We start from the raw sequence: 26,970 nt of genomic DNA, 5'->3' as shown, positions 1-26,970 counted from the left end.
CCAAAAACTACCCCTTCCCCCACATTAACACACAGACACACAGACACACAGACACACAAACACACACACACACACACACACACACACACACACACACACACACACACACACACACACTTACTGCCCCAGAAATAAGCCGGGAACAACCTGAAAGCTAACTTGTCTCATACAGAGGCAGCTGCAGTCAACTGCTATGACACCTCTAACAATAGTCTACACTCAAAACATTAGCTCTTGAATCTTCGAGGTGACATATTACGCCACCAGGTGTGAGTGTGATTAGCCATTATAAGCCATTGGCAAAATTGGCTTCTTCTGACATCACAGGTGGGCGTTTCCACCTAGATGTGTGCTGGATAGATCAGTCTAACAGCCACCCAGTGGACTGTAGCAAACGTTGCTCGTCTTTCCATCTATCTTGTAACGGCTAATCACACTCACATCTGGTGGTATAATATGTCTCTTTAAAAAACACCTTCCATCCTTTGGACCAGCCGGTCGCTTCTTTAAAAAGTACTGAACGGAACCTTTGATTCCGCTCGCTTCCTACCTGAGCACAGCTTGCCCTTGTAGCGTAGGCAGTTGAAGTCGTCGCACTCGCAGTGCTTCCCCCACACCTTGCCGAAGTCGCTGGGCAGGCACACGCACTGGCTGCACACGCAGTCTCCGCGTCCGCTGCACACGCTGCCCCCGGCCCCGCCGCCGCCCCCGGTCGCGCCGCAGTGGTCCTTCTGCAGGGGGCTGAAGTCGCCCTCCGAGCACTCGCAGCGCGGCCCCAGCCGCCCGGGGTGGCACATGCACATGCCGCACTCGTAGGTGCCGTTGCCGTGGTGACACTTGGGGCTGTCCGGCTGGGCCTTGGCCTGGCAGCGGCAGTCGCACTCGAAGGTGACGCTGATGGAGAGGGAGTCCTTGAAGCCCACGGGCTTGATGACAAAGGTCTTCTTCTTCTGCTTGGGGCAGCCGCGCGCACGCGCCTCCACGGTGAAGGACACCTGGGGGGTACAGAGCGAGGCTGGAGGTTATGGGGAGGGCAGAAGATATTTGAAGGTGGTGCAAGAGATGGCTGCGGGGAGGGGATGGAGGAGAAAAGATGGAGGAGAGGGTTAAGGTGATGAGATGGGACGGTTGAAAGGGTGGAGGAGATGAGAGGGTGGAGGAGATGAGATTGTAGAGTAGATAAGAGGGTAGAGGAGATGAGAGGGTAGAGGAGATGAGAGGGTGGAGGAGATGAGAGGATAGAGGAGATGAGAGGGTGGAAGAGATGAGAGGGAGGAGGAGATGAGAGGATGGAGGAGTTGAGAGGGTGGAGGAGATGAGAGGGTGGAGGAGATGAGAGGATGGAGGAGTTGAGAGGGTGGAGGAGATGAGAGGGTGGAGGAGATGAGAGGGTGGAAGAGATGAGAGGGAGGAGGAGATGAGAGGATGGAGGAGATGAGAGGTTGGAGGAGATGAGAGGGAGGAAGAGATGAGAGGATGGAGGAGATGAGAGGGTGGAGGAGATGAGAGGGTGGAGGAGATGAGAGGGAGGAAGAGATGAGAGGATGGAGGAGTTGAGGGTGGAGGAGATGAGAGGGTGGAGGAGATGAAAGGGTGGAGGAGATGAGAGGGTGGAGGAGATGAGAGGGAGGAGGAGATGAGAGGATGGAGGAGATGAGAGGGTGGAGGAGATGAGAGGGAGGAAGAGATGAGAGGATGGAGGAGTTGAGCGGGTAGAGGAGATGGGGAGGGTGGAAGAGATGAGAGGGTGGTGAAGATGAGAGGGTGGAGGAGATGAGAGGGAGGAGGAGATGAGAGGGTGGAGGAGATGAGAGGGTAGAGGAGATGAGATGGTGGAGGAGATGAGAGGGAGGAGATGGGGAGGGTGGAGGAGATGAGAGGGTAGAGGAGATGAGAGGGTGGAGGAGATGAGATGGTGGAGGAGATGAGAGGGTAGAGGAGATGAGAGGGTAGAGGAGATGAGAGGGAGGAGGAGATGAGAGGGTGGAGGAGATGAGAGGGAGGAGGAGATGAGAGGGTGGAGGAGATGAGAGGGTGGAAGAGATGAGAGGGTGGTGAAGATGAGAACAGGGATGAGAGGAAAGGGTTGAGGAGGTGAGGGCTTGGAGGAGATGGAGAGGGTAAGAAGTTAGAGGAGATACAGAAGATGGCACATACACAAGAAAACATTTAAACATCAACCCTCGTGATCGAGTTCATTGGACCACATCTGTTTCTACGCTTATCCTTTTGGATTGTAAGTCGTTCTAGGTAACATTTGAACAATTGAAGGAGGCTAGGCTGGGGAATGAAAGCCCCATGTGTGTTTGGTCAAGGTAACTGTTGACTTGGCATCGCATTTCAAATAATCAGGTTACACATCTAAGAGTGGGGCAGCTACAACAGGAACATCTGGGGAAGACGTCCATATATGGACACTTTACGGGGAGCAGTCATGTTATGTTGGCTGGAGTTGTTTCGTCTGGAGGGAGAGCGAGAGAGAGAGAAATGAAAGACAAATAGAAAACAGGCCGAGGGAAATGATGACGCAACGTCGTTTGAGAGCGAGCGAGGAGGCCAAAGCGGGGAAAGAATGTCAACAATGGAATCCTAGATGCACACTTACATTAATTTCCATTCAGAACAGTGTTTTGTTCCAGATAACATGAGAGGTCAGAGCCAACACCGGAACCGACTGAACTGTAAAGCTCTATATTCTTGTAGTGACCTTTAGGCTGTGTAGAGGCAGGAGGGATATAAAGACACATTTGGGCTCGTACAGGATCCTTGGTATTAGGATCTCATAAACCCAGTATCTTAAGGCCATAGTTGCAAACTGTTGCTGTTTATACTTGTTTTGTTTAGCGATATATGTTATTTGATTTTCCTAGCTTTCTTGCTACACCCAGCTTTGACTAGGTAGATATCTGTCATAAGGATGTGTTTAGGATTGTATTAATTGTAAGACAGTTATAAATGGTTTCACCTCAAGCTGTTTTCCCCCTCCCAGCCAGATCCCTTTCTCTAAGCTCTATTTTTAGTTGATAAATATGTTTCACCTTCATCCTGTTCTCACCCCCCTCCCTCCCAGACGTCTGGCTGTAACCCTCTTTTGCTCTTTAAGCAATTGATGGACGGAGCCGCTAAGCAACCAACAGGCCTGGGCTTCCCCCCATTGTTAGTTAATGGCACCTCTGACCTGTCCTCACGCCCTTCCATACCAGTCCCCACCTCTGTCCCTCACTTTTAGTTTTTTGGAGAAACTGTACTTTGTGCATATTAACTCGTGCCTGAAGTCTAGCCAAAGGTTCCTCACTCATACAAAAGGAAATAGCTAGAAAAGGTGGTTTTCTTTGATAAATGGTGTTCTTCCATCAAGGCAACTAGCTCAACTAGAGTCCGACTGACAACTCATGTTGCTAATATGTTCAAATCTTCTTCACCAGAGAATATTGTTATGTACCGCAATGAGCAGAATGTGAGTTCCCTGAAAAATATGGTCAATTTTAGCAGATGAGTTTGTTTTAACTTGTTTTAACTAGGTTTCTAATTGCTCCAAAAAGCCCAAGATGAGTATATCCAACATCAAGGCCAGTAAGGTCGCAGGCTGTATACATTCCATCTGTCCCTCAAAAATACGAAACTCAAGTGAGACTGGCGTGAATGCTATTATTGCTGTAAGAAAGGGCATATTGATAATGTTTTTACGAGAAACTGTCACCTAACTCCTTCTCTACCCATCCGCTACAACCAAAAGTTGTAATTTTACTTCAGGTCACTCTTCTGCAGGAGAGGTAAGATAAAAACTGTTTGTTAGGCTGCAGCGTTTTGAGGTATACATTGGGGCCAGCGTGCAATCTGTTCTGGTTTAAAATAACCAGAAACCTCTAGTCTTTTTGTCTAGAATGTATAATCATAATCAGCATCTCATGCGCTGGTCGATGATTGCTCAAAATTATATCCTTGTCAAAAAACACAAGTAAGGAGCTGAAAATGTGTTGGTAGACGCGCTGTCTGGGGCTACTTTGGAGTAGAAGTGGGATGTTTTGTTCTTAAGTTTGGGGTTCTTACGTGCAATGCTTTTGGTCCTTTAGATCTTGTATTGTATACTGTGTGTGTCCCTTTAACTATCACAACAGAATCCAGGAGATGTAGATTCTTTCCCGATGCTAACCACACAGCTGGCCCAAATGAGGGAGATGCAAATCTCGGCCACAGAGGCCACCCACACAATTAGTCAACCACACCTGAGAAGTCAAACAAGTCCCACTGAAGCAGATATAAATGTGTGTATTTCCTGTTAAAGGCAGATTAGCACTTGCGATTGCCTCCGAGATCACTGGCTGACCACAAATTTGTACTTCAAAATTAGCCTCTGGCCCAGGTACTGGGTAACGTATACGTCCCTTCTGCCTCATAATGATTCTTAATAGTTATGTAAGGTTGTTAATTAGACAGGCCACCATATGGCGCTGTTTACCGCGATTTTAATATTGTGTCCCTTGTGCGCCACCGTAGTTCACGTGTGTGCGCCAACGTAGTTCGTGTGGGTGCCATCTTGTTTTGTGTTTGACCCTCATGGATACAAGATACAAGGCTATATTGAAGACTTTCCACTGTTGGGGAATAAATTGCCAAGCGTCTCCCACAATCCCGAACAACTGTGTCCCGTGGTCCTTCTCTACCCATCACACCAAACAACCAAACACAACGCAGAGTCCAGGGTCATAGAGAGACAGCAGGACATTTGGGTTACATCTTTGGTGCCGTGACCCGGATTGTGGTGCTCTAAGATCGCAAAGAAACCGACGGCAACATCCCCCACTTTGCTAAGGTATTGAACTGTTTTGCCATTTCTGAGTGGACATCGTGTTGGACCAAGCGACTACCGCCTGTGAAGCTGTGTTGGCAGGATACAAACCTTCTGCAATATATCCTTTAAAGGCTGTGATGAACCTTGGTTTGCTGTGTTAATTTGAGGTTTGTGATTCTGGGTGAACGTTCTGTGACTGATATTAAGCTGTTGTTGTTGGTTTATTTCATTGTTATTGCGATAGAGCTGTGTTCTTGATTTAATTGACTTGAGGTCTATTCCTGGTTGATACTTGTGTTACGCAGTTTATGCCTTTTCCTTTCCTTTTCAACACACTACAAACAGGATTTTGACTAACGATAACACAAATACACAAAAAAAAATAAAAAATAAAAAAATAGGAAGAATGTGGAGCGTTAATGTAGATTCCCAATCAGAGCCTGAGGGCCCCTCTGCTGTGGCACCAGGTCTCCAACATTCCCCAGTGCCTGAAACAAGCCACGACTATGGTCCTTTAACCCCCCTTTTGAGTCAGGGCGCAACAGCTGACGGGAACACAGTAAACCACGACCAATCAGTGAGGCCGAAGACGACCAACCGATCCATCAGGTTTGCAAATGCTCCACTACACTCTCACACCCAAGACCATCAGACCAGCTGGAACCCCACAGATTCAGGAGCAGGCTCACAGCCTACCCCACAACCCCCAATTCTATCACCTTATACCGATCATCGTAGTACCCCAGCTCATATGTTCACATCATCAGGCTCACAGCCTACCCCAAAACCTCCAATTCTATCACCTTATACCGATCATCGTAGTACCCCAGCTCATATGTTCACATCATCAGGCTCACAGCCTACCCCAAAACCTCCAATTCCATCCCCTTATACCGATCACCGTAGTACTTCAGGTCATAGGTACAAATCACCGGAAGCCTCAATGCACGTACCCCCACTCTGCCTTGACAACAGCCCTGGTGCGAGACCAAGTTACCAGACCGACAGGTCAGATTACAGCCTGTCCAGTGTAACCTCTCTAGTGCCCCAGGCCGCGGTCCAGTCACCAATGCTCTCTGCCCCCCTGCCTCAATCCAGCATGCGTGATTCCACAACCATGCTGCCGCCTCAAAGCTTCTCACGCCCCGGCTTCCCGGAAATGCAAGCTGTACAGCAGCCCACTAACCATCCAATTACCCCCCCTTATCCAATCCATACTGTTCAGCCTAACTCTCTGGCCCACACCAATTATGCATATCCCACCCCAGCACCCCAAGTACCCGTGCCAAGCTTTCAACCACCCCGAGTAATGAACATTACGAGTAACCCCCATGCTGCTGGGCAGACCCTCCAACGGCCAGATTATGGACCTAACCCCCAAATGCATACGTCACAATCTACCGTTCAAATTCCACTGGATGTAATTTATGCAGCTTTTGACCACACGGCTCCTACCCATGCCCCTGCCCCAGCCTATCTACCAACATCTGCATCATACCCTCAAGCCGGCATGTATCCCAATGTCTTCCCCCAGCCAACACCGTTTCATCCATCATCCATCCCACATATGCACCCCAGTCTTTCTGAGCCACTACAAAGACCACCTAGCAGAGCTCTCACCAACCCGAGCCTTCCACCGGCTGCCTATGGTGGTTTCATGCAAACTCACCAGGTGAAAAATGTCCAAGTCTTCACTGGTAATGCAGACAGCAAGATTTTGGTAGAGGACTGGGTCCGTGACATGCAGTATCTCCTGGAGGCGGTTGAGCTCCCCATGCACCTTCGCTTCTCTACTGTTGTGCGACACCTGAGTGGTGAGGCCAGGAAGCTGGTTCTGAATCTACATCCCAATGACCAAACCCCTGAGAAAGCATTTAGGGAAATGATGGCAGAGTATGGGGACTCCCACAGCTCCATAGATCCACTAGCTGACTTCTACGAGCGTAACCAGAGGACAGGAGAGTCGCCCTGCTCTTATGCTATTGCACTGGAGGCAAAGCTGCGGGCTGTGGAAGAAAGTCAAGAAGGGGGGAGACCTTTCCCAGACCGCGATAGTAAACTCACCCGACAGTTTTTGAGAGGGCTTAATGATGAGGAGGTCTATGTAAGGATCGCACCGATGAAGCCCAGGCTTTGGAGTTTCCGAGAGCTACAAGACGAGCTCAGGAACCTAGCAAAAGAGACTAAAAAGTTCCAGTCGCAACATAAGGCAAAGAAAACATATGCACAGGTACATGTTACACCAGAGGGTGGCACAAATGTGAGGACAGAAAGGACAAAGCATAACACAGAGTGGTCAGAGTTGACAGAGATGGTCAAGAGAATGGCTGCTACCCAAGAGGAGCAGATGGCCAAGCTGTCGCTCCTGGAATCAAAAATTGATGCCCCACCCACTGTTCCCCCATTAAGAGTCCAGGCACCTGCTGGCACTGCAAACCAGAACTCAAGTTTTGCATGCTACCGGTGTGGGAAGCAAGGGCATACAGCCCGTGTCTGCAGAGCGGTGCTCCCTGATCCAAGCCTATCCTGGACTTGCCCGCAACAGCCTATGACACCTGCAGAGGAGAACACACCCAATTCAGCTCAGCATTTAAATGCTTAGAGCCTGTGGTTGCAGGGGAAACCATGGGCGAGCAGCAAGACCCCCCACAGCAGAGTAAGGAAACTGTCGCTGAGGACACCCCATTAGTGGGTCCTAGGAACGAGGGGGAAGTAGAGGTCAATGGGATGAAGTGCAAAGCTCTCATGGACTCTGGCTCTCAGATAACCAGTATTACTCATGGATATTGGTGCAACCATCCAATCCTCAAGAACCGAAAGCTGCAGCCTTCTAAAATACCCATAGAGGGCGCAGCAGGTCAGATTGTGCCCTACTATGGTGTCCTGCACATTAATTTGAAAGCACTGGGAAAAGAGTTCAAGACTGTGCCTGCCTTTGTTGTCCCTGATTCTGAGTATCGCTCCTCTGTTCCTTTGCTCATGGGAACAAATGTCATCCGTGCCTCCAGGAGGCACCTTAGAGCAGCCTACAGCCAGCAGTTTCTTCATAGGGCTAAGGAAAACCACCCAGAGTGGTACACCGCTCTACTGGAGATTGACAGCACTGACTGTGGTGTAACGGATGACATGGTTGGCCCTGCTGTGTATACTGGCCGTAAGATACGGATTCCTGCAGGGAAAGAAAGAGACTTAAGGTGTGAGATAAAAGCTGGCCCACAGCGAAAGACGTATACTGCCCTGATTGAAGGCAACTCCTCCCTGCAGCTTCCCCAGAATCTCCTGGTTGCCAAAGTTTGTGCTGATGTAAAGAGAGGCTGTGCCCCTGTCAGACTGATGAACCTGTCCCAGCATGCTATTGTGATAAGGCCACATACACATCTGGCCAATGCATTCCTGGTGGACCATGTCGTGGAATTGTCAGACGACAAGCAGAGTAGCTGTCACAGCAATGGTAGTAAGGAGGCATGCCTGAGTCTGGACCAGGTAGTGGCAAATTGTAAGGTGGATGTAAGTGAAGCAGCAGTCGAAAATGAACACGAGCGCTCCCTCCTTAACCAGCTAGTGGAGAGGAATGTAGGTGTTTTCTCCCAGCATCCCCTGGACTATGGCCACACAAAAACAGTGCAACATGACATACCCCTGGTTGACCCTAAGCCTTTTCGACTGCCGTACCGCAAGATTCCGCCTGCACAGTGGCAAGATGTGAGGAAACTGTTGACGGAGATGGAGGCAACAGGAGTCATCAGGCCTAGTAAGAGTCCATATGCTTCCCCAGTAGTGATTGTCACTAAGAAAGATGGGTCACTAAGGTTGTGCGTAGACTACAGGAAGCTAAACTCCTACAGCACGAGAGATGCATTCCCCTTGCCCAGAATAGAGGAGGCTCTGGAAGCTCTGGGCCAAGCAAAGTACTTCTCCACACTTGACCTCACATCTGGTTACTGGCAGGTGGAGGTGGCAGAGCATGACAAGCACAAGACAGCATTCAGCATTCCCATGGGGCTGTTTGAGGCCAACAGAATGCCCTTTGGGCTGCAGAATGCTCCGTCCACCTTCCAGAGACTCATGACCTGCTGCTTTGGGGATTTGAATTTCACCCACCTTCTGATCTATCTCGACAACCTCATAATTTTCTCCAAAACTTTTGAAGAACACCTGGAAAGATTGCAGCTAGTATTCGACAGGCTTCAGGAACATGGCTTGAAGTTGAAGCCCTCCAAGTGCCATCTTGTGAGGAAAGAGGTGCAGTACTTGGGTCACTTGGTGTCTACAGAGGGGATCAAGACAGACCCAGAGAAGATCAGCAGGGTAAAGGACTGGGAGAGGCCCACGAATCGGAAGGAAGTGCTGCAGTTCTTGGGGTTTGCTGGATATTACAGGCGGTACGTTGAAGGCTACTAAAGTATAGCTGCTCCTTTATATCGCCTCACATCCGGTGATCGCAGAAAGAAAATAAGGGGAAAGAAGAGATTGGGTCCCGAACCACTCTTTTTGTGGACTACAGAGTGTGAAAAGGCCTTTCAGTCCCTAAGACAAAAGTTGACAACTGCTCCAGTGCTGGCCTATCCAGATTACAGCCAGCCTTTTGTGCTTCAGACTGATGCATCGGGAGAGGGGCTTGGTGCGGTCTTGGCTCAATTCCAGGGTGGAACCGAGAGGGTCGTAGCCTATGCGAGCAGAGGCTTGAGCCCAGCTGAGTCAAGGTATCCTGCGCATAAACTAGAGTTTCTTGCTCTGATGTGGGCCGTGACAGGCAAGTTTTATGACCATCTATATGGGTGTCCATTCTCTGTCCAAACGGACAACAACCCACTCAAATATGTGATGTCTTCTGCAAGCTGGATGCAACAGGCCAGCGGTGGGTGTCTCGGCTTTCTGCATTCGACTTTGACATTCAGTATCGAAGGGGACGGAGTAACGCAAATGCTGACGCCCTCTCCCGTATGTCCAACAAGGAGGTCACGCAGGTCCTACGAACCTGTCCTCAGCGGGTAGCAACCAGTGAGAATGAGCGCGTAGAGGCACAGCCCACCCAAGAACCAGGCGGCTCCCCTGGAAAGACCACCGAAGACCCTCAACCACCAAACCCTCAACGGCCAACGTCTAGTGAGCCCTATAAAGAGGTGGGGACAGAATCACTGCCTGCCATGACAAAACAGGAGATCCGTGTGGGGCAGAAGGAGGACCCTGTCATTGGCCCTGTCTTGCACTTTAAATCTTTAAACCACAAACCAAACCGCAGCGAGAGAATAAGTGGTGGTGGGCAAGTGTGCCTTCTCTTAAAAGAGTGGAGGAGTGTGGTGATAAGGGACGGTATCATGTACCGCTGCATCCAAGACGGCCGAAGGGGAGTAGTGGAGCAGTTGGTGCTGCCAGAGAAGCTACGTGCAACGGTCAAGACTGCTCTCCACGATGACTCAGGGCATCTAGGATTTGAAAGGACGTTGCAGATGATAAGAGAGAGATTCTACTGGCCAAGAATGTTCCAGGACATCAAGGCTTGGTGTGAGCAGTGTGAAAGGTGCTGTCTAAGGAAGACTCCAACTGCAGGCCTCAGGGCTCCCCTGGTCAGTATCCACAGCAGTGCCCCCATGGAGCTTGTGTGTGTGGACTTTTTGTGCCTGGAGAAGTCAAAGGGTGGCATTGAAAATGCGCTTGTGGTAACAGACCACTTTTCCCGCTATGCACAGGCCTACCCGACAAAAGACCAAAAGGCCTGCACATTGGCTAAAGTTCTGTGGAGAAACTTCTTCTGCCGGTTTGGTTTCCCCCAAAAGCTTCATGCAGACCAAGGGCGCAACTTTGAAAGTGCTATGGTTAAGGAGCTGTGCAAGTGTACTGGCATCACTAAGACCCATACAACCCCCTACCACCCCCAGGGCAATGGGACCACTGAAAGGTTCAACCGTACCCTCATGAACATGCTGGGGACGTTGGAGCCTCACTTAAAGCCCCGCTGGCATGAGCATGTCGACGCAATGACACATGCCTATAACTGCACACAACACGATTCCACTGGGTACACACCATACTACTTGATGTTCGGTAGACATCCCAGACTCCCAGTCGACCTGGTCTTCGGGCCTTCCACACCCAATGAGCCATGTGAATACAGTGAGTATGTGCAAACTCTGCATGACAGTCTCTCACAGGCCTACGCCCGGGCTAATCAGACTTCTCGGAATGCTAAGGCACAGCAGAAAAAGCACTACGACAAAAAGACAAAGGGTCAAGACTTCAGACCAGGGGATAGAGTCCTCATCAAAGCGTGTCATGTGGAGGGCCGGCAGAAACTCGGAGATAAATGGGAGTCATGTCCATACATTGTGGTGAAGAAACAGCCCAGCACGCCTGTGTATGTGGTGCGATCAGAAGATGGCAAAAGGGAGAGAGTGCTACACCGCAACCTCCTTACACAGTGTATGTTCCTTCCAGTGGAACAGGCTGGTGAAGTGACAGGAGAGGAGGTTGAGTCGGATACAGCAGAGGATGAGGAGATGTACAACACAGAGGAAGTTGTGGAGACCGTTCTACCTTGGACAACAGATGGCCAGGTGGATGGACACACAGTAATGGAGGAAGAGGATTTGGATGATGGACAAATGGATCAAGGAGAGGAGGAAAAGACAAGTGCTAGGAGAAACCCACAGAGGACCCGACGTCCCCCGAAAAAGTTATCTTGCGAGTCACAAGTCTTGATGTCAGAGGACGGCCGGAGAAAGAGAGAAAGGTGATGGGAGTTGTGGCAAAGGGCCAAAGCAAGAAGAGCAGCAGGGCTTACGTGAAACAACGAAGCCATATCCTGAGAGGGCCCTTGGTGCACACACATTCTCAATGCAGGACACATAGTCATCACGTTTTTTGTTTGTTTTCATTGGCTGCTGTTTAACTGACTGTTCTTTGCATGGCGACCAGTGTTCCGTTTTGCTTATCCTGATGGCTGAGACGCCATCAAGTAAAGAAGGGGTAGATGTAAGGTTGTTAATTAGACAGGCCACCATGTGGCGCTGTTTACCGCGATTTTAATATTGTGTCCCTTGTGCGCCACCGTAGTTCACGTGTGTGCGCCAACGTAGTTCGTGTGGGTGCCATCTTGTTTTGTGTTTGACCCTCATGGATACAAGATACAAGGCTATATTGAAGACTTTCCACTGTTGGGGAATAAATTGCCAAGCGTCTCCCACAATCCCGAACAACTGTGTCCCGTGGTCCTTCTCTACCCATCACACCAAACAACCAAACACAACGCAGAGTCCAGGGTCATAGAGAGACAGCAGGACATTTGGGTTACAGTTACATGAACTTTGCATCCTTAGATAGTTACATGACATGCACATCGAATTAGAACGCACATCTTTATGGAGACAAAGGAAAAGGAAGATAAGGAAAAAATGTGAATGACTTTAGAAAGTAATGACACTATGCCAGAGTAAAGACACTCTGGCAGGTCATAGAAAGATAGGACCGGAGGTGGGTTGGCTGTTGAGGAGGTGACTGATGAGGACACAAACATAACAACCCATGAACACAGAAGTTGGCATCTTAATAAAAAATTGCTTCTGATTGCATAGAAGTACTGTTGTCATGTGTTGAAGTGTAACGTTTTCCCCATAAAAGCTCCTCCGCCCTCTCCATCAGCTCCACCAATCAGGGGTCACATAGTTGAACATAAACCAACCGTGTCTCCGATCTTGAGTCCGGAGCAGGACTTGAGTCCCGGGTTGAGCTGTCCGTTCAGACAGGTGGCGTTGAAGGACAGGGACAGCTCCTCGGGGACCCCCAGCACCTCCAGCTCCACCTTGGAGCGGATTTTCTATGCACACACACACACACACACACACACACACACACGCACACACACACACACACACACACACACACACACACACACACACACGTACACACACACACACACGCAAACGTACACACACAGACACACACACACATACACACACACACACACACACACACACACCAATTTAGTCCACACCCATGTAACAACTCCATTTGTAGCCATGCTAGAGAAGGTACTGACTACAAACTGACATTAACAAGTTTCTCCTCAAACCCGTGGATAATGCCTCAGGTTGTCTCTCAACAGCACTAGGGAAAGATAATAAATGTTTCTGTTTTTGAGATTGTGTCTTCCAATGAGATTCATATATGGTGTGAATGACAAGCAAATCCAGCGCTTTGATGTCGTGCGTGTGGAGACCAAAGAGAAGCTCTCGATCTGGACGCCGCACTTTGTGAGGGCTCTGCAATCTCCAAAAGTTCTGTGTTTCGAAAATCTTGGGCCCTTGCTTGACCGTATGCTTTGTTACGCTTCTCCATGCATTTTTATCTTCTAGGCTAGATTACTGTAATGCAGTGTTGTCCTGTTTATAGAATCTCACCAGGAAAAGCCTCCTGAATGTGCACAACGCTGTTCTTAGACTCCTAGAACTACTAGAATTCCAAAATTCAACCACATTTCTCCTATCCTCTCCTCCCTCAACTGGCTTCTAATTACTGCAAGGTCAGCTGCTACCACTTCCCTATATAATCCTGCATGATTAGCACTATCCTACCTGAAGGACTAATTTTGTCCTTTAGGAGCTGACCTTCTTTCACTTACAAAAGATCACAAAAAGATTACAAAATCAGAAGAAAGCGTTCTTTTATCAAATGCCCTATCTGTGGAACTGCCGCCAGTAATCACGGGAGCTGACTCTCCTGAAAATGTCCAATCTAAACTTAAAAGCTTCCCCTTTACTCTCTTATTTGGCTCCTAGGAGTGTCCCTTAGCCCTCATTACAACTAACTCTACGGGTTAGCCAGCACTAGCCTACCCCTGCTGCAGATTGGTACTAGATTAGAGGTGTCCTCCATGTTCGTTGTTCACCCTGCCCCATCTAACCATCATGCTGTCTCTGTTTTAGGGTGTTGCTGTGGTCGTGACTCGCCTGATGGCTACCAACCTGCTCACCAGACAGTTTAGTTTTTTTTTATGTTTACTTGTAATGCTACCATGTAGGTCAATTAGGGGGGTTGGGTCTTCGGGGGAGTCATCAATATATGGCCTGTAAAGCCCTTTCAGACTGTAACTGTGATAAAGAGTGAAACCTAATTTAATTGACTTTGTATGTTTGTATCTACGTGTGTATGAATATATTTGTATCAAAGTGTTTGTGTGTGTGTGTGCATAGCATGTGCATATGATGTATATGCACGTGCACCAGTATATTTATGTGGGTCTGTAAGAGTGAGTGGGTGTACATGCCTGTGTGTGTGCTACTCACTGCGTACGCGTTCAGTATGAGCTGGATCACATTGCCTGAGTCCTTGGACAGCATGCCCACCGTAGTGCCAGGAATCAGCTCACTGTAGTTCTGATGACACAAACACACTTTATATAGACAGGCCACTGCAGAATTATGCATTATTATGTATCAAAATGATTATGTATTAGATCAGACCAGTTATATAACTGTTATTAATAGCCTGTGAAAGAGCAACCAAGGGAGTATTTATTAACTTTCTTGTTTAAGTTTAGGCTTTCTAAACTCTGGTTGAGGTAAGGAGGTTAATAAAGGACTCTTTCTTTACATTGTGTTTGAGAGGTTACATTACCTGATCAGTAACTCATGAATAAAAAAGAATAACAATATTGCTGATAATCGACATTAGCTGTCATTTAACTGTCATTATTTGCAAAACATCCGAGCCTAGCTGTTGAATGCGGGGGACATGCCAGGTCCAGGGGGGCTGGCTGCTGGCTGAGGCTTCTGGGTAATAACAGGGTACTCATCTGTGTTCTGGTGAATAATTCAATGTTGCAAAAACCACAAGGTTTCCACTGTTCTTTCCAACTGGATTATAACACTTTCCAGGTTCCATTTTATTTTTTAAATCCCAGACCCATTTAGACAGTTCCTCCCGGTAATGTGATCACACATTCTCCTTTTACAGAAACCATGTTTTGTAGCATACAGAGAAACAGGCCCAGACAGTAGCTGAATGGAGACGCCTCGCAACAAATCGACTTAGCCATAGAACATTTGTAGCTAAGCAGTTATAGCCCTGTAGCTTAAACCAAGCTTGACTTGGCCAACCTCTTGTGGATCTTTTATTTTTTATAGGTTTTGTTCACATATTTTTATACTACTATATATATTGGGAATTGTGTCTCAATTTTACCATTGATATATGTGGGGAGCGATTTGCCTGCCATTCACGCAACTTTGGACATTAAGATGCAAACTGCATTTCATTGTATCATAATTTTACTGCATAATGACAATAATTTAATTGAATCCAACATCATGGTGGATTCATCTTTCATTCATTAATTTACTAAATTGATTAGTGTCCTGCTTTGTGATATTCTTTAACATCTGCCATGTCTCATGCACATGTGCTGTGCTTTATAAGCCCGGCACAAGAATAGATTAAAGATGAAGAATGAACTGGACGCGAGACCAGTTTGTGCTGAACGTAAAGGCTAAGTGTGTCAGCGACTCACCTGGTAGAGAGAGACGACCGACTGGGTGACAGCAAATACCAGGTTGATGTTGTTCTCCGACATCTTCTCATTGATCAGAGCCAGAGAGGGGTAGTCCTGAGATACAAACACACCCACATGAAAACACACCCACGTGCACACACACATACACACATACTCACACCCACTTGCGCACGCACACACACACACACACACACACACACACACAAACACACACACACACTTTGATACAAATACATTCCTACCCATGTAGATACAAACATACAAAAGCACATTGAGAAACACAAATGAAGATGCGGTACACACAGACTGACCATGATGGTGGACATGCTGTACATGTTACGGGCGTTGAGGTGACACTGCCCGTCGTTGGGGCGGACGATTCCCGCCACGCGGCCGTCCAGAGCCATGTGGGCCTTGGCGTCGGACGCAAAGATCAGCAGGTGAGACGCTCCGGTCCTCCAGCCGATCCGGTCCTGGTTCATAACACGCACACACGTGCAAGCATGCACGCACGCACACACACACACACACACACACACACACACACACACACACACACACACACACACACACACACACACCTCCGTTAGAAATGTAGCAACACTCGTATAATAAAACATTATTTTAGTTATATTGCAATGTTCCAAATGCTATAGCACCAAATATAGTAATATATGTCCTGATAATAAAGTTGAACTGAACTGATTTGGGAAATCAATGAGCAATGAGCATTTATGTCATGTGTATAAGAAGATACAATTCCAGTCTCTACTTGGATGTTAATGGCGGTTAACATCCATTAGCATCCCTTGTGTGTGTGTGCGTGCGTGTTTGTTATTCATGTGTGTGTACGTGCACACGGTCCCCTCACCTTGCAGGCGGCGACCTGGATGATGGCGTCGAAGCCCCCCTCAGGTGAGTCCCGGTTCCTGGACACCATCTGCTTCCTGACCTCCTCTGTGAAGCGCTCCACCTCCCCCGTCAGCGACAGCACGTGCTTGTAGCCAAACTGGGGCAGGCAGGTGGTGTTGATACTGTCAATCAAACACACGCCGCTCACTGATTGGTCCAGTGCGACTGTCTTGCGGCACGTTTTTTGCATCATTCAGCTAAGCACATCGTCCAATGATTGGTTTGTTGATTGATGAGTTAAAATCCACAAATTACTTTGTTGTTGTTATTATCCTATTTTAGAAAAATGATGTAGTCCTTTATTTATGTCCTCCTGATATATGTTGGATTACGAGACAGGGATGGAAAATAAAACAGAGAGACTTCTTGATGTTAACTCAGGGCTCTCAAGTTTTGAGTTCAGAGTGAGATTTTATGTCTATAACATGTGACTGCATACAAATGTGTCCAGAGACATGGTGACTAATATATGAGAGTAAGCATTATTGGCCCTTAACACTTATATTCAGAAACAGCACTGCCTCAAAAGTCTATTGGCCTAGGCAACACCAGTAGAGGCATATACTTTTCCCTGAAATTGTAAATGTTGCAAACGTGCAAAAACATAAATATATATTTATGTGGCATTCAGTCCAATGCTTAAAATATATCTGTTGCATTCAGTAGGCCAATGCTGTGGTAAAGTGTGCAAAGTATGACCAAGTGTTTGTTTCTGTTCAATAGATAGAACTTTATCAATCCCCTGTAGGAGAAATTTGTTAATGTTTGTCCCTATAAAACAATAATGGTAAATACAAAACATGACGTTAACTCTAAAGTCAAACCGTCCAATCTGAAGGCTCTACTTAACCTCTCCCCTACTCACGTCCCGTAGTGCAAAGCGAACAGAACTGAGTAGGGGAGGGTGTAGCCTAACTATTGTGAACAACCCAGAAAAACGCAACGCATGTATGAGGCTTTGAAATAAAATCCAGGACGATTTTGAAGTGTTTCAAAAAGAGGGCATGTCCGGGCAAAAGAGGACGTCTGGTTACCCTACGTACGGGGAACCCATTTGATTCCTACCTGTTCCACTGTTAAATAGCCGCGCAAATTGGTAGGCGCTATACTGGTAATTTCTCTGCGTGAGAAATACGAAATGTGGCGTGTGAACATGGGTTGAATAGCGTGTGTCTCACGCCGAATGCGTGAGACTTGAGAGCCCATAACCAAAGCTTCACAACCAACATCAGCCGCGAACACTGAAGATTCCCGCTATCTATGTTCTCAAACAACTTAGAAACAACATTTCATTGCCTGACAGTTTACACATCTGTATCTTAATGACATCCAATGGAACAGAATATATATATTCTTCTAATGTTTCTGTGTTTGTTTTCTGTGGATGTTCCACAGTGATATTCTTTCTCTGTTGTACCATATTTGTTTAGCACTCAAACATGTCGATTCTACGGGTGAAAGACCACAAGGCTAAAGATTGGTCTGAAACATCAACTTAAACTTAAAATATTTTCTCAATTCTTTCTAAGCTCTTCTCATCAGACGGCCCAAAAAAGAAAAGCAGAAGTTCTGAGTAACAGTACAAAACCTACATCCTCACCACAAAGTACACAATCCTTTCTAGGTATTGTAGTGACTACATTATGGGTTCGTGTTCCCCTCTTACTGATCGAGTGGGAGGGAACTGGCTATGAGTCACGGGGGTCTAGGGGGACGGGTTATGCGGTTGCACGAGTTCTAGCCATGCGCTGCGAGTGATTGTTCTGCTCAGTCGTTTTTGGATTAAAACAGTTATTATTACGCTGCCTACGTCCTCCTTTTCCTCCGGCACTACATTGGTGACCCCGACGTTCGTTTTTGTTATTTATTCGTTTACAAAAACCGCACAAGCGAACACTGCAATTCTGCAACATGTCCGCCCGAGGAAGACGTTCAAAGCGGCAGACATCACCGTCTCCTGTCAGGGTGACGCAGGTCGTGCGCACCCCCACTCTTAAGCTGCCAGAGTTCTGGGACTCAACGCCTGCTGCATGGTTCACTATAGTAGAGGCACATTTCTATAAAAGCGACGTTACCGACGACGACGACCGGTACAACCATGCTGTGGCTATGTTAGGCAGCTCCACCGCAGCGCGTGTGGTGGGGTTTCTGTCCGCCCCCCCGGCGACAAACAAGTATGAGCGCCTCAAGGCCCTGCTCCTGGAGACATTTGAGCTGTCCACCGCAGAGAGGGTGCGCCGCTTGTTTGACATGTCGGACTTGGGAGACGAGAGGCCCTCTGCACGTATGGAGAGGATGCTTAACCTGCTCGGTACAGAAGACCCCATGATCCTCTTCACGGAGCTGTTTATGCGCGCACTGCCAGCTCAGGTCAGGATGGCGCTTGCTAACACCACCATCGTTGGACCCCACGCCCTGGCCAGGGAGGCAGACCGGTTCGTCTTGGCCATGCCTCAACGGTCCCCGGACCTGCTGGCTCCCGCGGCTGCTCCACCGCCGGACCGTCGCAGGAGAGCGAAGGACGACGCCGGACCCTCGGGCCAGCAGGGTAACGCTGTGGGCCATTGTTTCTACCACGCCACTTTTGGCGCCAAGGCCAAACGATGCCGCTCGCCCTGCTCCTTTGGACCGGCGGGAAACGGCAGGGCCGGCGTTCGGTAGTAGCCCTGAGCGCTGGTGTCACCAACAGGCTGCTTTTCATAAAAGACACCATTTCCGGTCGCAGAATCCTTTGTGACACGGGTGCCCAATGGAGCATCATTCCGTCAGGGGGATCGGAGGTGGCGAAGGGGGAGCACGGTCCGCAGTTGGTGGGTGCAGACGGCACGCCTATCCGTTCCTATGGCACTAGAGCGGTGGATGTTTGCTTCGGTGGACAACGCTTTACCTGGGATTTTGTCGTCGCTGCTGTCACGTTTCCCCTCCTGGGCGCTGATTTTCTGTGCGCCCACAACCTGTTGGTGGACGTGGGGAACAGGCGCCTGGTCAACTCGCAGACTTTTGCTTCCTTCGCCTGTACGCAGGGGGAGGCGATCTACAGCGGGTTGTCCAACACGCTCGCCGACAGCGACCAGTACCTTCGGCTGCTCGCCGAATTCCCTGACCTCACTAAGCCCACCTTCTCCGCTCCCACGGTGAAGCATGGTGTGGAGCACCACATCGAGACCAATGGGCCTCCCCTCCACGCCAGGGCCAGGCGCCTCAACCCAGAGAATCTGTCCGTCGCCAGGGCGGAGTTCGCGCACATGGAGCAGGTGGGCATTGTTCGACGCTCGAACAGCCCCTGGGCGTCTCCCCTGCACATCGTCCCTAAGCCAGACGGTGGGTGGCGCCCATGTGGGGACTACCGCCGCCTCAACGACGCGTCCAAGCCTGACCGCTACCCAGTCCCGCATATCCAGGACTTTTCAGCGCATCTGGCGGGCAAACGCTTCTTCTCCAAGGTGGACCTGGTACGGGGGTACCATCAGGTGCCGGTGCACCCAGAGGACGTCCCTAAAACAGCCGTCGTCACCCCCTTCGGTCTCTTCGAGTTTCTGCGGATGCCCTTCGGCCTGAGGAACGCGGTGCAGACCTTCCAACGCCTCATGCACTCGGTGCTCCAGGACCTGCCCTTCCTCTTCGTCTACTTGGATGACATCCTCGTCGTGAGCACCACAGAAGAGGAGCACCTTTCCCACCTCCGGACCCTCTTCACGCGACTCAGCCAACATGGGCTGATTGTCAATCCGGCGAAGTGTGAGTTCGGACGACACACCCTTGACTTTCTCGGGCATCAGGTCTCCGCGGAGGGTGTGACCCCCCTACCCTCGAAGGTAGAAGCTGTTGCAGCCTTCCCACGCCCCTGCACAGTCAGCGAGCTCAAGGGGTTCATCGGGATGGTGACTTTCTACTATCGCTTCCTCCGCCACATAGCTCACATCCTGCACCCACTGTACGAGGCCCAGAAGAGCAAGGCTCTGAAACAACCGGTCGACTGGACGGCGGAACGTGTCAAGGCCTTCCAGGACGCCAAGGCGGCCCTGGCCCGCGCGGCCATGTTGGCCCACCCCTCACCCTCTGCGCCCACTGCTCTCACCACGGACGCATCAGACTTTGCCGTGGGGGCGGTGTACGAGCAGTGGGTTGGGGATGCCTGGCAGCCACTCGCATTCTTCAGCCGCCAGCTGTCTCCCAGAGAGCGCAAGTACAGCACCTTCGACAGGGAGCTCCTCGGGTTGTGGCTCGCGGTCAGACACTTCCGTTTTTTGCTGGAAGGCCGTGAGTTTACGGCCTACGTGGACCACAAGCCGCTCACACACGCCATGTCCAAAACCACGGAGCCTTGGTCCGACCGCCAGCAGCGCCAACTCTCCTACATCTCCGAGTTCACCACAGACATCCAGCACGTGGCTGGGAAGTCCAACGTGGTCGCCGATTGTCTCTCCAGGGCGGTGGTCGGTGCGGTCCAGCTGAACTTGGACTACTCCCGCATGGCTGTGGATCAGGCTGCCGACCCCTCCGTCCAAGCTCTAAAGTCGTCGAACACAGGGCTGCGCCTGGAGGAGGTGCTCTTCAGTGACACAGGGGCTAAGCTCCTGTGCGACGTTTCCATGGGTCAGCCAAGGCCAGTAGTCCCCGCCAACTGGAGACGCCCCGTCTTCGAGGCGGTGCACAGCTTATCTCACCCGGGTAGGAAACCGTCCTCACGGCTGGTGTCAGCGAAGTTCGTCTGGCACGGGCTCAAGAGGGATGTGAGGTCCTGGGTCGACACTTGCACTGCCTGTCAACGCGCCAAGGTGCATCGCCATGTCAAGGCCCCCCTGGAACAGTTCGCGGTGCCCGAGCGGAGGTTCGACCATGTCAACGTGGACCTGGTGGGACCCCTGCCCCCCTCGCACGGCTTCACCTACCTCTTTACCATGGTGGACAGGACGACCCGCTGGCCGGAAGCAGTCCCACTCTCCTCAACGACAGCCCCCGACCTGGCCCGGGCGTTCATCGCGGTGTGGGTCTCCCGCTACGGCACTCCTGCTGACCTCTCCTCTGACCGCGGCCCGCAGTTTACTTCGGGGCTGTGGGCGGCGGTAGCAGAGAATCTGGGGGTCCGGCTCCACCGCACTACCGCCTACCACCCACAGGCTAACGGACTTGTGGAGCGCTTTCATCGCTCCATGAAGGCCGCCCTTCGGGCCGGCCTCATGGACAGCAACTGGCTCGACAAACTGCCGTGGGTCATGCTGGGGCTCAGGACGGCGCCCAAGGAGGACCTCCGGTCATCGTCGGCTGAGCTGGTGTTCGGACAGCCGCTGCGGGTCCCTGGTGACTTCATCCCCAAGCCGACGGAGCCCTGGTCCGCCTCCACTCAGCGTGCCTCCCTGCTGGACGGCGCCAGGGCCTTCGCCCCGGTCCCGACCACGCGGCATGGCGTCCCTGCTTCGCGGGTGCCCCCGGAGCTGCAGTCTGCGGGTTACGTTTTCATCCGCCACGACGGCCACAGGGCTCCGCTACGACCTCCCTATGACGGACCCTTCCGTGTCATCGAGGCAGGAGCCAAGAGCTTCATGGTTGATATGGGGGGTACGCCGGGGTGTGTGTCTGTTGATCGCCTCAAACCGGCTCACTTGGACCTTGAACTGCCCCCGGACTTGGCTCTGCCACCACTCAGGGGCCGCCCCCCCGTCCTACCCCCCCTGCCACGCCGTGGCCGTTCCCCCCTCCAACCCCTACAAGCCCCCACAGCTTGCGGCCCTCGGGTCGACGCTGCCCCCCGCCCCGCACAACAAGAGGATGTGATGGACGATGTCACACCTCCTCCCGCACCTCCTGACTTTGCCTACAGTCGTAGGGTCCGGGCCATACGCCCTCCTCGCCGCGGGGATTTTGAATATTGAGGTGAACACTGGGGGGGCTGGTGTAGTGACTACATTATGGGTTTGTGTTCCCCTCTTACTGATCGAGTGGGAGGGAACTGGCTATGAGTCACGGGGGTCTAGGGGGACGGGTTATGCGGTTGCACGAGTTCTTGCCATGCGCTGCGAGTGATTGTTCTGCTCTGTCGTTTTTGGATTAAAACAGTTATTATTACGCTGCCTACGTCCTCCTTTTCCTCCGGCACTACAGTATCATTTGTGTTAGGAGCGTCTAGCTTCTAGACTCTTCCTCCTTCTTTCCGCGATATCTCAGAACAGTTTCTCTGAAATACATAACAACATTTTAATACAAATCTACTGTCTTGGTTTTCAAAAACTCTAAAATGCAGACAGGTGTCAAATCCTAGTTCTTTGCCGGTGTCCACCAACCAGTGTGTGAAAGTGTCTACTCTGCTCCGAACTCAATCTGCGTTCTTTCGCTGACGTCAAAGTGTGATTTCCTCTGCATTCCACGATGAAGGGACACCGGATCTACCATAGGCTCCACTCCTTATCAACTAGGGAGGGCAATCAGTGATCGTGATGGGCCAGCACCCCATAACTGATTTAAAATGTTTTGCCTGTATATATGTATGTATTTATGTCAATTATGGCACCCATTGCCCTCCTGATCATCCCTGGAAGGAGGGATCCCCCACTCTTCGTTCCTTCTGAAGATTTCTTCCTTGCTAATTAAGGCAGTTTTTAATTGCCCTTTTGGGGGCCAGGGTCAGGGGGGTGTCATAAATATATGAGCTGTTGAGCCCTTTGAGACTGTACCTGTGATTAAGGACTGTAGAAATAAAATTGAATTGAACTAGCAACCCTGACACAAGAGCAAGCGAGGGGTGTGGTGGGGGTGTGGATGGTGTTTAGAAGGTGGACGTTAGAAGGCTCCAGAACTACCTGAACCCAAGCTTCAGGGGTGGGATTGAATGCAGGGTGCCTCTGGGGGAACATTCTTTAACTTCTCACCCACCTACCAGCCCCTGAGTCAGAGGGGCTGACCAAGCACTAGCGCCAGCATTTGTACACATTTAACGAGAGCTGTGGATCTTAAAGGTGAGGTGTGAAGACATGACCTCATCCCAGGCTGGCGGTCATGTCGCTGGTGCTCCAGGAATGGACTGTGTGAGGGGAAATCTAATAGTTTAATGATGTCTAGGAGTTGTTCAACATGAGCAAGATGCCCTTGCCCCCTTCAGCGCCTTAATACAATGGAATACAGTAAGTTGTTATGGATAAAAGCGTCTGCTAAATACATTGTATTTTGACTTGCTTAATGAGTGAATAGTAAATGTCTTTCTGACGGCTAAATAACTAAATGTAAATGGTTCTCCCCATTTACTATTCAAATCTGCGACTCCGGGATTGGAGTTGGAGGTTTAACTGCCGAGCCAAATTACTATTGACTTAACCATGTTCAGGTCCCCAGTTACAGCATTCTTAAGGCATTGGGAGTAAAGTCAATCCGTTGCATTCGCATTGAAAACCTCAATCTCAGAACAAATCATGGGACCACCACCACATCGCTATACAAACTCTTATGGTAGATGAACAATATGGGAGTCGAACACTATGGAAGACAAACACTATGGAAGATGAACATTATGGGAGACAAACACTTTTGAAGATGAAGACTCTATGGAAGACTAATGCTCTCTGGAATATGAATGTTCATTGGGAGACGAATGCTCTAGGTGAACGCTTGATGGAAGACAAACACTATAGAAGACGAGCACTTTGGAAGAAGAACGCTCTATGGAAGAAGAAAACTATGGGAGACAAACACTTTGGCAGAACAACGCTATGGAAGAAGAAGGATCTATGGAAGAAGAACGCTCTATTTAAGAAGAACACTATGGGAAACAAACACTTTGGCAGAAGAACGCTATGGTAGAAGAACACCTATCGAAGAAGAATGCTCTATGGAAGAAGAAGGCTTATGGAAGAAGAATGCTCTATGGAAGAAGAAGGCTTATGGAAGAAGAATGATCAATGGAAGAAGTACACTCCTGGAAGTAGAAGAAAATGCTTTGGTGTTGGGAGTGATGTTGGCGCTGGAGGCCCCGCTGGTTCTCATCGACACTCACATGACACAGGGGTTCTTGACGGCTGCCTCGGGGGAGATGTACATGTAAGGTGAGAGCGGCTTGTCTACGAAGGCCCCGAAGCCCATGCGCAGGTTGCTGGTGGTGCGGTTCATCGCCACTGCCAGCTGCTTGCCCAGTGAGCGCAGATGGAACAGGTCGTCGTTCATGGAGAACGAGAGGTCCATGAGGTAGTAGAGATCCACCGGGTAGTCCTCCACCTGGCGAACCTTCACCCGGAAACGCTTGGCGTCGTCTGGGAGAGGGAGAAACAGGGAGGTCTGAGTACTCAAGGAAACAACTACCGATTCTGGTATTGCATTATAATTTATATATTATCTAAAATATACAATAGCTTACAATATGTACATATCCTTTGGTATTATGCACGGTACTATCTATATATTATATATAGTAAGTCTATAGTTAAAGCACCATCTCCAGTGAAACATGGGCAACTATTAGTGACTCTTTAAACGGCATGTCGTGCATAGATCAATAGCAATAGAGAACATGCAATAGCATGTTCTCAGACTGGCGGCTCGACCAAGACCTCACACAGGGAGGGCCCACCTGGTCTGAGGGTGATGTGGAGCTTCTGAGGCTGGATCTGCGTGACGTCCTTCGTGGCCCCCGCTGCCTTGCGGGTCAGGGGCCGGTTCTCCACCACCTGCAGTGTACTGGAGGGGGACTCCAGGCCTGTAGGAGCACAGCCCGCAGCGATGAGTTTAGCCTTCAGGTCGCACCGCGAAGAGCCAGCGGTGCCCTGCCCAAAGTCCTGTGAGTGGAAAGAACATGAACAATGGGTTGATCAAGCTTTCTATAGTAACCAACTGGGTTTATAGTTGGCAGCCGTTTTCTTTAATCTTATTTTAAAATGCTGTATTTTTGAGTGTAGTTTCTTAGAAATGTTAAAGCCATCGTCAAATATTAGTGAGACAAGTTTGTTTTTAGACCATTCCTGGCCCATTTCTGACAGGGCACCTCTTCCTGATCTGTGATTTATCCTGCCTGTCAATCACAGGTGAGCGAAATGCAACCCTTATACTGATAAGGGAGTGAGAAGAGAGCTGAATATTTACTGTAGCCTCTCGAAATGTAGGCCTACTGAATAATTTTAATGCCTTCTATTTTCTTTCTAAATCTTGCCAAATGGAAATGTTGGATTAAATAACATCAATAATTCATTCATGTGTATGCACAGCAGAGGTCAGCAACAAGTTCACAGGGATGTGGATTAGAGATGAGATGTGATTGTGAACGGTTGGTCAATCATTGCTTGAAAGGAAATTCCAATCTGTGTACAAATCTCTCCCCCGGACCGATAGTGTCCCACTCTGTGCCAGTACCTAACTGGGATTTTCAAAACCTTTCTTTGAAGTGATTGCGGCAGACTTGCTGTACACGCACCTCTTGGAAGCACCAGGCACAGCTGGGATGCACGGCCAGGCACTGCTTACACGTGCTTGCCCCTCTGGACGTGCACACGTTGGAGCCTGCAACCAAACCAAGGCCGATCGTTGTAGTTATGGATGACTTTTATTTGAAGGATTGATTGGAAAATATATATACTATATTAATCATAGAAATATGCATTATAGATTGAAAATACCATGTTTTTTTAGCAGAACATATTTGTATTAAAAGTTGGACCTAAGTAGAAAATGTTTCTGTATGTATTTTTTACATTGCTAGAAATAGTCCTATCGTTGTTTTAATAGAGAATATAATAAAAATTGCAGCAACATCAGCATCAACACGTCAAAACAGCTGACCAGTGGGATTAGCATTTATTATCATTATAAAACATGTGGTCACCGGTCAACTTGATGTGAAAAGATTACACCCCGTCGCATTATCCAATGCAACTTGATCACTCATCATGAAACACTATAAGGCCTATAAAAGTAAAACAAAATGCATTTATTTTTTTAAAACCTTACTTACCACAGACGCCTGTTATTCCAATCCAAATCAAAAGGCTTGCCCACGTTATCCATCGTGTTATGAGAGCGCCCATCCTGTGAAGGGACCTCCTGAGCTCTGCAGGGTCGCTCCTCTCGAGGTCCTACAGCTGAATATCCCCTTTCTCTAGACGCTTGCTCAACATGCAACCATGCAATCCAAGCAGCTCCATAAAGGTTTTTTCTCTTCCCTGTGGTTCAGAGCAGACCTCCTGTCTTTTTTTCTTCCTTTTCTTTTCTTTACCACTAGGGTGGATCATGCAAGAGCATGAAGTGAGTAAGACGGTAAGTGTTGCCTATGCGCTGAATAAGTGAATTCCCTGGCCTAAGGGAGCGTCTCAAATAACTCGCACCACAACTTTTGTGCCATCGCCTTTCCTCTAACAACGAATTGTCTATAATCGGTGTTAATTAAAAGTGTAGTTAAACAATTAAAGATTAAAAGTTAATTTAACTAATGCAATACATATCCCTGATGTTATGATTCAGGGCGGGCTGTGTAGATTTATAGGTAACGTCTGCACAATGAAGCCTGAGCCTGAACAATTCTTCATATGGACGCCTGACTTAGTAGACATGCCGTGACTCTAGTGACTAGACTCCCGTCACATCATGGATGTGTCTTGTAATTGGTGAGCGCTGGAGGACAGATTCGGTCCAGAAACGTCCTTACTCTTACTTCTACCGCCCTCTAGTGGAAAATAAAATACAATTTAGGTGCAGTCACACAACGCAAGCACAATCAGTTAATATCCATGCTCTTTTAATGAGGGGCAGATCACCAAACTTGGATAGATTTATGATGTAGTAGATG

General features: G+C 49.3%; 1 protein-coding gene across 1 annotated transcript in view; it reads right to left on the bottom strand.

Moving 5' to 3' along the window:
* LOC307090767 (integrin beta-3-like) overlaps nt 1-26,251 on the bottom strand; it is a 47,250-nt gene extending 20,999 nt beyond the window's left edge. Inside the window, exons 1-10 of the mRNA XM_079757534.1 lie at nt 26,140-26,251; nt 25,603-25,688; nt 24,766-24,970; nt 24,196-24,448; nt 16,171-16,333; nt 15,611-15,772; nt 15,297-15,392; nt 14,074-14,163; nt 12,471-12,605; nt 551-995 (exon numbers count right to left, since the gene is read on the bottom strand). Of these exons, the coding sequence (XP_079613660.1) occupies nt 551-995; nt 12,471-12,605; nt 14,074-14,163; nt 15,297-15,392; nt 15,611-15,772; nt 16,171-16,333; nt 24,196-24,448; nt 24,766-24,970; nt 25,603-25,688; nt 26,140-26,212 (1,708 nt within the window). The 5' untranslated portion in view covers nt 26,213-26,251. The remainder of the gene's footprint in view (nt 1-550; nt 996-12,470; nt 12,606-14,073; nt 14,164-15,296; nt 15,393-15,610; nt 15,773-16,170; nt 16,334-24,195; nt 24,449-24,765; nt 24,971-25,602; nt 25,689-26,139) is intronic.
* Between the last annotated feature and the right edge of the window lie 719 nt (nt 26,252-26,970).

This window comes from Pollachius pollachius, assembly GCF_949987615.1.
Source record: "Pollachius pollachius genome assembly, chromosome: 19".
Taxonomy (NCBI): domain Eukaryota; kingdom Metazoa; phylum Chordata; class Actinopteri; order Gadiformes; family Gadidae; genus Pollachius; species Pollachius pollachius.
The sequence above is the reverse complement of the archived record's forward strand: the minus strand, read 5'-3'. Positions and strand labels throughout refer to the sequence as shown.